Below are 12,249 nucleotides of genomic sequence, written 5' to 3'. Positions count from 1 at the left end.
TTTTACATTGCATTAAGGAATTAAAACTAATCATAGTTCTTAGACATCAAAGCTTTCACATTTTAGGTTCTATTCCCATTGTTCAGATATCTCTCTCAATAAAAAAGAAGCTTAAAATTTTGTTTTAGTTACTGGTTGCTTAATAATAGAGAATTAGAAACACAAATAAGAAAAAAACAAGAAAAGGCATAATGTTTAGAGTTACAAAGGACGGAAAAATCATTACTGCCACCAAAAACACACTAATTATGCTTGTGCAGTCACTTGAAAAATTAAGCTAAAACAGTCAAGAGTCACCTTCAGTATACAAAAGAATGCTGTTGTTGTTTTTATTCTCCTTCTGAAATAAGGACTATTAAAAACAAACCCCAAAACCAAACAAAGAAGACAAATAGGTGAATAAAAAGCAACAGTATAACAAATAGAACACTACACTAATTTCTAAACTACGATAAATCAATACATCAGAATATTTATATTTTATGATTAAGACTGGGTTTTTCAACCTGTTTAAAAACGGTATCTGGCCCTGGCTGGTGTGGCTCAGTGGACTGAGCACCAGACTGCAAAGCAAAGGGTGGATGGTTTGATTCCCAGTCAGGGCACATGCCTGGGTTGTGGGCCCAGTCCCCAGTGGGGGCCATGTGAGAGGCAACCACACATTGATGCTTCTCTCCCTCTCTTTCCCTCCTTTCCCCTCTCCCCCCAAATAAATAAAAAATATTTATATAAAACTGTATTTGTACCTAAGTAGCTTAGTAAATACTGATTTCAAATGATTAGCAGTCTTTACTTATTTATGAAACAGTTATATAGTATTTTAATGAGCTAGACAAATGATTTTATTTGAATGTCCAAAGTATCTTTATGCACTGCAGAGGTTCAGATCTTTAAAAAATTTGTAAGTTGAAACAAATCCTTTTGTGATGACAACTCTACATTGTGTATTATTTTCACTTCCTCTTAATCTTTTTATTCCATGTTTTATCAGGCAGTTTAAATGTATGTTATTTTCTTTTTATCTCTTACTAGAATATTTGAGTGAAAGAGAGAGGTTGGGGGGAAGGGTGGTGATTATTATAAGTAAGCTACAAAACTATGTTGTATTTTCAAGAGCAATATATAATCAACATTGTGATATAGAAATGTCAATGCTTAGATATGTAATATAAAGATATATGGGCCCTGGCTGGGGTAGCTCAGTGGATTGAGCGCGAGCCTGCGAACCACACGATCGAGGTTCGATTCCCAGTCAGGGCACATGCCTGGTTTGCAGACCAGTTCCCAGCAGGGGACTCATGAGAGGCAACCATACATTGATGTTTCTCTCCTTCTCTCCTTCCCTTCCCCTTTAAAGATAAATAAATAAAATCTTTAAAAAAAAAAGATAAATGGGCTAAGCAATGGGGGAAAATGGGGTCAACTGTAATAGAACAACAATAAAAATTTTTTTAAGGATATATGGGCTAAAGTTAAAGTGGTTTCTAATATGACTATAAATAACTTGGTAACAATGACATCAAAATTAAGTATATAATGATAAATTATGCAATGACAAACTGATGAAAATGCCACTCCCAGTTACTAATTTGAATGTGCTGAAATGTTCGTGTTCTATGGGATTGTTTTGCAACCTTCAACATTAAGCACAACATTAAGCACATTTTTTCAAAACTTATTAGGCTTTTATTTCCTATTACATATGCTTTGTTTTTAGTACACATTTCTAGTAAATCATATATACTTTCTGATTTTTCTAACAGGAAAAGTTTGAGAACACTGCAAACAAAAACCCAAGCAAGAGTTAAATAAAACACAAAATACTGTGGATTACTATGGGGAGCCAGCTCTGCAGAATCTCGGGAAGGGAGAAACAGAGATTCTCAAGTATACAGTTGAGAACTGTATCAAAATAGTTTCAGAACAAAGAAAGCCTAACGCCTGTAAACATTTCCTTACACTGCAGACCAGAGACTATAAGGCTAAACTCTGTAAAAGGGGAGTGGCTTAGCAATGATTAGCTTCTTTCTCAACTGTGACAGAACCTTGTATACTGGAACTGTATGCCCCCTAACAAGAGAAAGAGCAAGTACACTACTGCCTCAGCTACCACCCTCTTTATTGCCTAATGCTTCCTTTAAGAACTCTATTGTCAATGTGCAATAGAACTTTCTGTGAAAACAGAAATGGCCTGTACCTTCATTATCTAATTCAGTAACCACAGGTGATGACTGAACAGCTGAAATGAGGCTAGTGCAAATGAGGGAAAGAATTTTCAATTTTATTACATCCTGTTTAATTTTAATTTACATAGTCACACGTGGCTAGTGGCTACTATACTGAATAGCCCTGCACTATAATCCCAATTTAATAAAATGAAGAATACATGGCAAGTGTGTGCGTGTGTGTGTGGTCCTTTCTGACAATCAAAGTCCACCTTATACGGACTGTTGACTAACTATGTAGTCTCAGGTCGACAATAATTAGCGTCGCTGACAGAACGTCTACTCTGGAGGAAAATACAGAGCAAGCACATGTAGGTGGTTCAATTTATAAACTTTTATTGAAGGTAAGCACATGGTCCCTGTCATTGCAGAGTTAAAAAATATTCACAAAGGATACAGAGAGGGTCTAGGAAAGTACAGAGATGAGCAAATGGAAAAAAGGGGATGCTCATAAACCTTTTGAAAATATAATTTGTATATCAATGTAGTTTTTTAATGAGTTTGACTTCTTGGGTCTGTAAAATGGAGACACTACTCAACAAGGTTCCAGTACTGAGTGGGGATGCACATACATACACTTAGCATAGTGACTGGATCATAATTTGAATTCAAATGCTACCTGTCTGCTTTTCCATAAATATTCCTTCCTTGGTATCAATACACAGTTTGATAAAGCACAAGAGCAATAAAGATTTTATTTGACCTGAACTTGACTTTTCCAAAGAGGACATACAGAGGGCCCAGAGACACATGAAAGGATGCTCAGCATCACTAGCCATTCAGAGAAATGCAAATTAAAACTACTACGAGATACCACTTCACACCAGTCAGAATGGCCAACAAATACAATCAACAAACAACACATGCTGGCAAGGTTGTGGAGAAAAGGGAACCCTAATGCATTGTTTGTGGGATTGCAGACTGGTGCAGCCACTGTGGAACACAGTACAGAATTTCCTCAGAAAACTAAAAATGGAACTGCCTTATGACCCAGCAATTCCCACTGCTGGGACTCTACCCTAAGAATCCGGAAACACCAATCCATAAGAACCCATGCACCCCAATGTTCACAGCAGCACAATTTACAATAGCCAAGTGTTAGAAGCAACGTAGGTGCCCATCAGTAAATGAATGGATCAAAAAACTATGGTACATTTACAAAATGGAATACTATGCAGCAGAAAAGAAGGGGCTCCTACCCTTTACAACAGCATGGACGGAACTGGAGAGCATTATGCTGAGTGAAATAAGCCAAGCAGTGAAAGACAAATACCATAGGATCTCATCTGTAAGTGGAACCTAATCAACAAAACAAACAAGCAAGCAAAATAGAACCAGAGACATTGAAATAAAGAACAAACTGACGGTAACCAGTAGGGAATAGGGATGGAGGATAAGGGGGAGAGGCAAAGGGTTTTATCAAGGACCATGTATAAAAGACCCATGGACAAAGCCAAAAGGAGGAAGGATTGACAGTAGGAGCTGGGGGTGGGTGAAAGCCATGGCAGGGGAAATAAAAACAACTGTACTTCAACAACAACAATTAAAAAAAAAAACCAAAAAACAGAAAAAAGAGATTTTATTTGAGAATGGTCCAGATTTCTAAGACGACACCATTTCCAAGGTATTATTTTATAAATATAAATAAAATGTTGCTGCTATAAAATTCAGGAAAAAGGAATAAAGCATTCACAGGGTTCAAACTGAGTTTTGAAAAATGGGTAAGATTGAACAAATATCATTCATTAAGAGAATTATGGAAAAAAAGAAAATGTCTGAGGAAACTTTCTAAATATCCAAGCTTATTACAGAAAACGTTACTTGAGTAATGTCATTTAGAAAAAGCAAAATTTGGTCTGGTCATCATTTATATTAGAAAGCAGTTGGGATGTAAGGATGGAAAACAGGCTGGATGCAGACTGGAGAATCTAATATCATGTAAATTTCTTAATTCTAATTTTTAAATCTTCATGAAATAAAAGGGGAATAATTTGATTTAATTTCTTCCCTGAACTGCATTGTATCCACTAGGATACAAAAGTCATTTCTTTAAGTAAGATACATCATATCATAAGCATGGTCTCAGATTTTCCAGAAGGGTTCCAATTTCAGAAAATTTAACTTTTAATAAAAATAATTTGTTAAATATCAAATTTTGGTTTAATGCATATAGCTTTATTTTATTTTTAAAATTTATTTAATTCTTTTTTTTATTCTAGTACAGTTCTCTGTTTTATATTCCCTGCCCTGCCCCCAGTAAAAGACATTATAAAAATAAAATCTCACACTAAGAAGAATTATCTATCAGTCTGTGTCCTGATGTGTAGGTTTTCAGATATGATCTCTGTGATTATATGTTCAGAGCGCCCTGGGAGCTGGCTTGGAACCCATCATATACAATGTCAGTTTATGAAAGCATGAACAAACTTTCTGAATCTAGTATGTTCATAAACATGGAAACTGTATATGACATTATACTGTGTTAGACAAACCTGTAAAACTCCCTTCTCTCTTATTGTATGAACTTCGAATTTTAGACATGATTCAGGTCACTGTTTTAAGTGTACAAATTATAAAAAATGCAGCAAAATTTGTTAGACAAAGCTACTATATGTAAAAATACACTTTAACAAAATCAGATTTGGAATGCTTCAAGGAAAAGGCTGGATGATATTTAATCACTCAAATTTCATAAAGAATATTACAAACTTGATTATATATCAAAGACTAGAGAGTCTTTTTAATTAAAAGGCACTTTAAGAAATTATTAAAATACCTCCAGGAAGATGATACTAAAATAATGATGATAAAAGGCATAATGCATTTAATATTGAATATAATTATTCATTTTTAGAAAAATTAACTTGGAATAATAAGATTCTATAAAAATGTTATGAGAAAAAAGTACATGGGTTTAGATCTACTTTTAAACAAATATCTATGAAAGGCAAACTTAAGAGTAACTGGTAAAAATGACATAAATGTGGATTATAATGCACTCTACCCTTATCAATCCCAAAGACATTTAACTGCAACCTGGGTTTCTATCTTTGTCATGTGGTCCATGTACTTGGCACATATGTGTAGTGGGTTGAATGATGATACCCAAAAGGATACAGCCACCCAGAAACTGAATGTAAGCTTATTTGGAAGAGGGCTCTTTGCAGATATAATTAAGATAAAAGATTTTGAAACGTATTCATATTGGATTAGAGAAAGACCTACGTCCAACGAATAGTGTTCTTAGGAGAGAAGAGTAGGGAAAGGACACGCAGGGAAGGCTGTGTGAAGACACAGGCATTTGGAGTGAGTGTCTACTGGCCAGGAATGCCAAGAACTGTCAGCAGCCACCAGAAACTAGGAGAGAGACGGGGAAAGGATACTCTGTCAGAGCCTCTAAAAGAAACTAACCCTGATGATACCTCAATTTCAGACTTTGGACCTCCAGAATTATGAGAGAGTTAAGATTTTGTTCCCACTTTAAGCCACTGGGCTTGTAGTAATTTGTTATGGTGGCCCAAGAAAACTAACATGCCCTCCAGTCACATTCTAAATCAATGTCCATTTTCCAAAAGCTCTATCACCTATTTTCTATCAAAGTCCCCTAATTATTCCATTAATATTTGATTATTCTGTACATTATTTTAAAAGCACTATAAACATCATTTTACTTACACATTGTATCCATTAATGATAATCTACTTGTAGCTCTAACAGTTTTTGCCTACCCAGTCATAATGTCCTTGAAGGCAGGAACCATGTATTTCAAATGTCTTTGCTGTCATGCATTTCACCTAATAGAGCGCTATACACAGGGCATGATTAAAGGACTTACTATTTGGTGAAATAAAGAGTGACTAAAAGCTTTTATTTTAAATCATCCTTATGGAATGGTTTAGGATACTAGAGGAACCATTTAAAGACCTATTGAATACACATTTTTCTGCTCTTAAAATTGAAGTCAGTCTTATCCACATTTTTAATCCCTACTGTTTTAAAACAACAATATTTATTGCCAAAGAACTTAAAATCTATTATCAGAAATCTAACTCAAGATATAGCAAAAATCACAGAAGTTAGAAGGGATACCATAAAGCAAAACCCCACCAAAAACTTCTTTTGTAGAGATGCTCATTACATTACGTCTGTATTTTGTTTTATAGTTACATCAGATATAGCTATTGAACAATTTTCACAATCACCATTAAAAAACAAAAGAACAGATTAAATAATCTAAGCGCGCAACATACCTGAGTTCGTAAAATTTCATTTTTTGACAACTGCATGTCACCAGTCAGCTCTCTCACAACGATGCCCAGCGGCTCTAGACGTTTGCTGAAGTGGTTTGTCATTTCGGCTGCCAAGGCTTTCATCGGAGCAACATATACAATCTACGCCAGAGAAACACGAGCTTGATGAATGAACAAAAGCCACAGTGTTGTTTCTTCCACAGTAGTCAATACAAGTCATAATTTATTGTGAAATATGATTCTAGCTACTTCAAGTGAAAAATCTTAATAGTGATATATGAAAAGCACTTATCTTTGTTGGATAAGTATACAGCTGTTTAAAGGACAATGGAATTTGTTTATACAGTCTTATCACTTGGAAAATTGGTTCTGCTTCAAAGATAAATGTATTTTCACAGCTTTTCACAGGAGTAATGAGATTCCCATAACAGAGACTGCCTTAATATTCATGAAGTAAATCAAGCAGCATTCTTTATGAGACTTCATGTGTAATAATCCTAAAAACTTCCAGATTTCATATAACATGTACAACTGCCATGTAATTTTAATTTTATAATTTAAAAAGCTATTGCCTGGCTTGTTAACTTCCTACCTTAAATTCATTCTTTTTGATAACACCTTGTTGAAAATGTTGGCGAATTTCATGTAAAACCGTGAGCATTGCAATGTTGGTCTTCCCAGCTCCAGTAGGGGCACAAATGAGCATGTTCTCATTGGTGTTGTAGGCAGTCTCAAACACAATCGACTGGATTCTATTGAGTCTCCGCATCCCTTTAAAAGCCAGCTGACCAATCTAAAAAAAGGCAGGACCCATTATAAATGATAATTATGTGAAGGACACATACAAAACAATAAATGCAAACATTGACTTCCCTTGATTATTAAAAAACCCAAGATGACTAATTTGTTGAGTTTCTCGATGTGTCCTATATTTAAAATGATGTGTGCAATTGAGAGTAATTCACAACTATTATACAATTCTAATGCATTTGGGAATTGCAACTTACTAAATTTCAAAAAAAATATGATAATGGAACTATACCTGTATCTCTGTACACAATCCTAAACAATGATAAATTAGTAAATTAGGGAAACAAAATTAAAAACAGGTATTTTTTGAGTTCACATGATTATACTATAGTTTATTTAAATTAAAGATGTCAAATCAATGTGCAAACAAGAAACTTACTGGTAATACAAATCCACAGAAATTTTTGTCTCCATTATCTTAAGGTCTGTTTAAGAAAACTATGAAAAAGCAGCTATAATTGTAGGAATAACAGCTGCAGATTACAGGTATTCAGAGTTTACACCACAACATACACAACCATAAGAACTTTGATATATACCTATATTTCAGCATGAGTACAATTCTATGGCATAGGCATTATTGTTATGTTCTTTTACTAGAGAAAAAATTAAGACAGAGTGGCTGGATAATTTTTGCTAGAGTCTTCCTACATAAAAAGTCTTTGCAGGTAAAAATTAGTTTTTGAGAGGAAGCAAAACACTGGGTGGGAATAAAGAAAACTGCAATGGCTATATTAATGTCAGGAAATAAAACTTTTAAAGATAACAATATTACCAGAATTAATAACAGTCATTTCATAACGAAACAGGTCATACACAACAGTCCTAAATGATTTTTAGATCTACTAAAAGATCTTCAAAGTACATGAAGCAAAAGCTGATAGTTATTAAAGGGAATAGACAAACCCATAATTATAATCATATTTCAGTATCATTGTCCAACAGCTGGTAAAATAGGAAAGCATGAAAATCAGCAAAACTATGACATGAACAGCTCTTTGACCAATCAGACCTACTGACATTTCTTTGTCTAATAATAGTAGAATACACATTCTCTTCCATGGCTCAAGGAACACTTACCAAGATATACAAAATTCTGGGTCAGAAAACAAATCTCAGTAAAATGCAAATGAAGAAATTCATACAAAGTATGCTCTCTAATCCCAATAAAATTAAATTAGAAATCTTTAGAGATCCTGAGAAAATATCCAAATATTTGGAACAAAATAACACATTTCCCAAATAACTCACAGATGAAAGAAGAAATCAGAAGGAAAATTAAGTACTCTTCACTAACAGAAAACAGAATTTGTGGATGTTGCTCAAAGAATACTTTAGGGATATAGCACTAACTACCTACATAAAAAATAAAAAAGATTTCAAATGAATGACTTTATCTTCCAAAATAAAATATTAGAACAAAGGGGAAATGAAAGCCAATGTAATCAAAATAAAAGAAATAATAAAGATTGAAGTGGACATAAATGAAATGGAAAACAGAAAAGCTTTTTCTTAGAGTAGATCTACAAAACTGATCTCTAGCCAAATTAATCAAGAAAAAGAGCAAAGATACAAATTACCAATGCCAAGAATAACAAAGTTGGTATCACTACAGATATCAAAAAATAAGAAGGGAATATTACAAAAAATGTTATGCCAATAAATTTGAGCACTTAGTTGGAATGGTCTTAAAATTACCAAACCTCACTTAAGAAGACACATACAGCTTAAAACACTCTGCATCTATTAAAGAAATCAAGGCTAAATTACTTTTTTCCACAAAGAAAACATCAAGTCCAGATAGCTTCACTGGAATAGGTGAATTCTACCTATTCTACCTATTCTACCTAGCACTTAAAAAAAAAAAATCCAGTTCTACATGGAGTTTTTGATTATTCAGAACATTACAGAAATGAGGTATTCATGCACGTCTTTATATGTATATACACTTATTTTTTTCTTAGCTGAAACCTGGAAATGATACAAGTGGGACATGTTTAACTTTTTAAAAATTGTCAAACTGTTTTTGAAAGTGATTGCGCCATTTTACTAGTTTTAATTTTTTTTAAATTTATTTGTTGATTTTAGAGAGAGAGGAAGAGATCAGTTTGTCATTCCACTTCTTTATGTATTTCTTGGTTGATTCTTGCATGTGCCCTGACCAGGATTGAACCCACAACCTTAGCATATCAGGACTACCCTCCAACTAACTAAGCAACTTGGCCAGGGCCCAATACCATGCTGGTTTGATTTCTCCAGTTCTTCTTTTTTTAAAAAAATTAGATTATTTTATTGTTGTTCAATTACAGTTGCCTATATTTTCTCCCCACCCCTCTCCCCATCCCCCTTCCAAACCTCCCTCCCTTGCTTCCACCCTCCCCCTTGGTTTTGTCCATGTGTCCTTTACAGTAGTTCCTGAAAACTCTTCTCTCCACTGTCCCCACCTCACTGGCTATTGTTAGATTGTTCTTAATTTCAATGACTCTGGTTATATTTTGTTTGCTTTTTTCTTTTGTTGATTATGTTTCAGTTACAAGTGAGATCATATGGTACTCATCCCCCACCACCTGGCTTGTTTCACTTAGCAATAAGGCTCTCTAGTTCCATTCATGCTGTTGCAAAGGGTAGAAGCTCCTTTTCTTTCTGCTGCAAAGAATTCCATTGTCTAAATGTACCATAGTTTTTTGATCCACTCATTTACTGATGGGCATATAGGCTGCTTCCAGCACTTGGCTATTGTAAATTGTGCTGCTACGAACACTGGGTTGCATAGGTTCTTCTGGATTGGTGTTTCGGGGTTCTTAGGGTATAATCCCAGCAGCGGAATTGCTGGGTCAAAAAGCTGTTCCATTTTTAGTTTTCTGAGGAAATCCCATATTGTTTTCCACAGTGGATGGTACCAGTCTGCATTCCCACTAACAGTGTGCACTAGGGTTCCCTTTTCTCCACATCCTCTCCAACACTTGTGTTTTGATTTGTTTATGATGGCCATTCTGACCGGTGTGAGGTGGTATCTCATTATAGTTAGTTTTTTTTGTTGTTGTTGTTGTTTTTTAGAATAATCCTTAATAGTGGGCAGTTTTAGCTGTCTTCTATTCTTCTTTTTCAAAGTTTTTCTGCGTCTTCTAAGTCCTGTGTTTTTCCATTGCAATTTAGAATCAATTTGCCAATTTCCATAGAAAAACCTACTAATGTTTTGATTAGAACTGTACTGAATCTACAAATCAATTTGGGAAGAACTGATATCTTAAGACTGCTAAATTTTCTTTCATTTCTCTCAGCAAAATTATAGTTTTCAGCATATAGGTATTTCCCATCTCTTTTCATGTAATATCCTTGAGTACTATATTTCATAATTCTGATGTTATTGTAATTGAAATGTTTAAAAAGTTTACTTGCTTTTGTGTTTTATTGCTAGCACACAAAAACATAATTTTTATGTTAATCATGTACCCTCCAACCTCCCTAAAATCCACTTATTAATTTTAAACTTTTGTAGATTCCATCCGATTGACTGCAGAGAAAATTTTGTCATCTCTAAATAGTTTTTCCTCTTCCTTTTCTAATGAATATCTTTATTTTGTAACAAAAAAATTTTTGGTCATTTTCACTGGCTAGCGCCTCAGCACAACATGAAGTGGTGAGTGTAACACCCCTGTTTTACTACTGATTTTAGAGGAAAGCGTTCAGCCTTCCCCTAAAGTACGGTATGATCTACAGTATTTTTGCAGACACCCTTTATTAGGCTGAGGAATTCCTTTTTATTTCTTGTTTGCTGAGAGGTTTTTTCATTTGTTTTATATCAGGAATGAGTTTGAGATTTTGTTGAATTATTTTCCTCCATATATTGAAATGTTCATACGGTTTTTCTTTTGTAATTTATTCTTACGGCAAATTACATCTATTTTTTAATGTTAAACCCACTTTGCATTCCTGTGATAATCCTCATTTGGTAATGACATATTATTACATTGTAGGGTTTGATATACTAACATTTTATTTATAATTTTTCTATGTCCATGAAAGATATTGGTCTCTTATTTTTTCTGGTTTTGGTAATCAGGAAAATGCTCACCTCACAGAATGAGTCAGAAATGGCTTAAAACCAAAACAACTGGAATTGTCCATCAAATGAATGGATAAACAGATGGTGTCATATATCACCATATGACATATTCTTATGGTGGACTACTGATCAGCAATAAAAATGAATGAATTATTGAAACACGTTGACAAAATGAATGACTCTCCAAATGATTATTTTAAATGAAAAAAGCCAGACCAAAAAAAAAAAATGCATGGTTACATTTATACAAAACCCTAGAAAACACAGACTAATCTATAGTGACAGGAATCAGACTAGTTGATGCTTGGGGATAAGGTGATGAGCAGAGAGAAACCTAGAAAGAATTTCAGGGCATCACAAAGTCCTTTTTGGAAGTGACAGTTATGTGCTGTGTCATGCCGATGGTGATGGATTCACATGTGCTTACATGTGATAAACTCATCCAATTGTCACCCTACGTATGGTGAGTTACATGGCAATTATACCTTAATAAAGCTGTTTTTTTAAATAATATAGACATACATTCACTTATGCTTTTGTATGGACAAAACACATACTTTGAAGAGATCAAAGTAATTTCTCTAAGTCCTGAACTCTTAAACAGATTAAACACCTGAGACTAGCAGTAATACTTTATCTATTTCTACTGACGACTAAGCCTTGGACAGGCAGTTCAGCACATTTTTCAGAACATAAGATTTTGGGTCAAAAGCCCAGGTTAAAACACTAGCTTTGCCACTATTTTCAGTTTAACTTTGAAGATACTTAATATCTCTAAGTTCTATTTCCTCTGTAAAAAAAGTTAGTGGTATTATTATGTAAGAAAATTATGAAGGTTGACAAAAATGGCTAGCAATTATGGAGTGCTTACTATAGAACAATTGCAGTGTAAATCCTT

General features: G+C 34.2%; 1 protein-coding gene across 1 annotated transcript in view; it reads right to left on the bottom strand.

Moving 5' to 3' along the window:
• ASCC3 (activating signal cointegrator 1 complex subunit 3) overlaps positions 1-12,249 on the bottom strand; it is a 320,030-nt gene that overhangs the window by 212,486 nt on the left and 95,295 nt on the right. The window contains exons 9-10 of the mRNA XM_037059706.1: positions 7,068-7,268; positions 6,476-6,616 (exon numbers count right to left, since the gene is read on the bottom strand). Of these exons, the coding sequence (XP_036915601.1) occupies positions 6,476-6,616; positions 7,068-7,268 (342 nt within the window). The remainder of the gene's footprint in view (positions 1-6,475; positions 6,617-7,067; positions 7,269-12,249) is intronic.

The sequence above is a fragment of the Sturnira hondurensis genome, unplaced genomic scaffold (genome assembly GCF_014824575.4).
Source record: "Sturnira hondurensis isolate 20B ecotype Veracruz unplaced genomic scaffold, ASM1482457v3 Scaffold0011291, whole genome shotgun sequence".
NCBI classification, from domain to species: Eukaryota; Metazoa; Chordata; class Mammalia; order Chiroptera; family Phyllostomidae; genus Sturnira; species Sturnira hondurensis.
The sequence above is the reverse complement of the archived record's forward strand: the minus strand, read 5'-3'. Positions and strand labels throughout refer to the sequence as shown.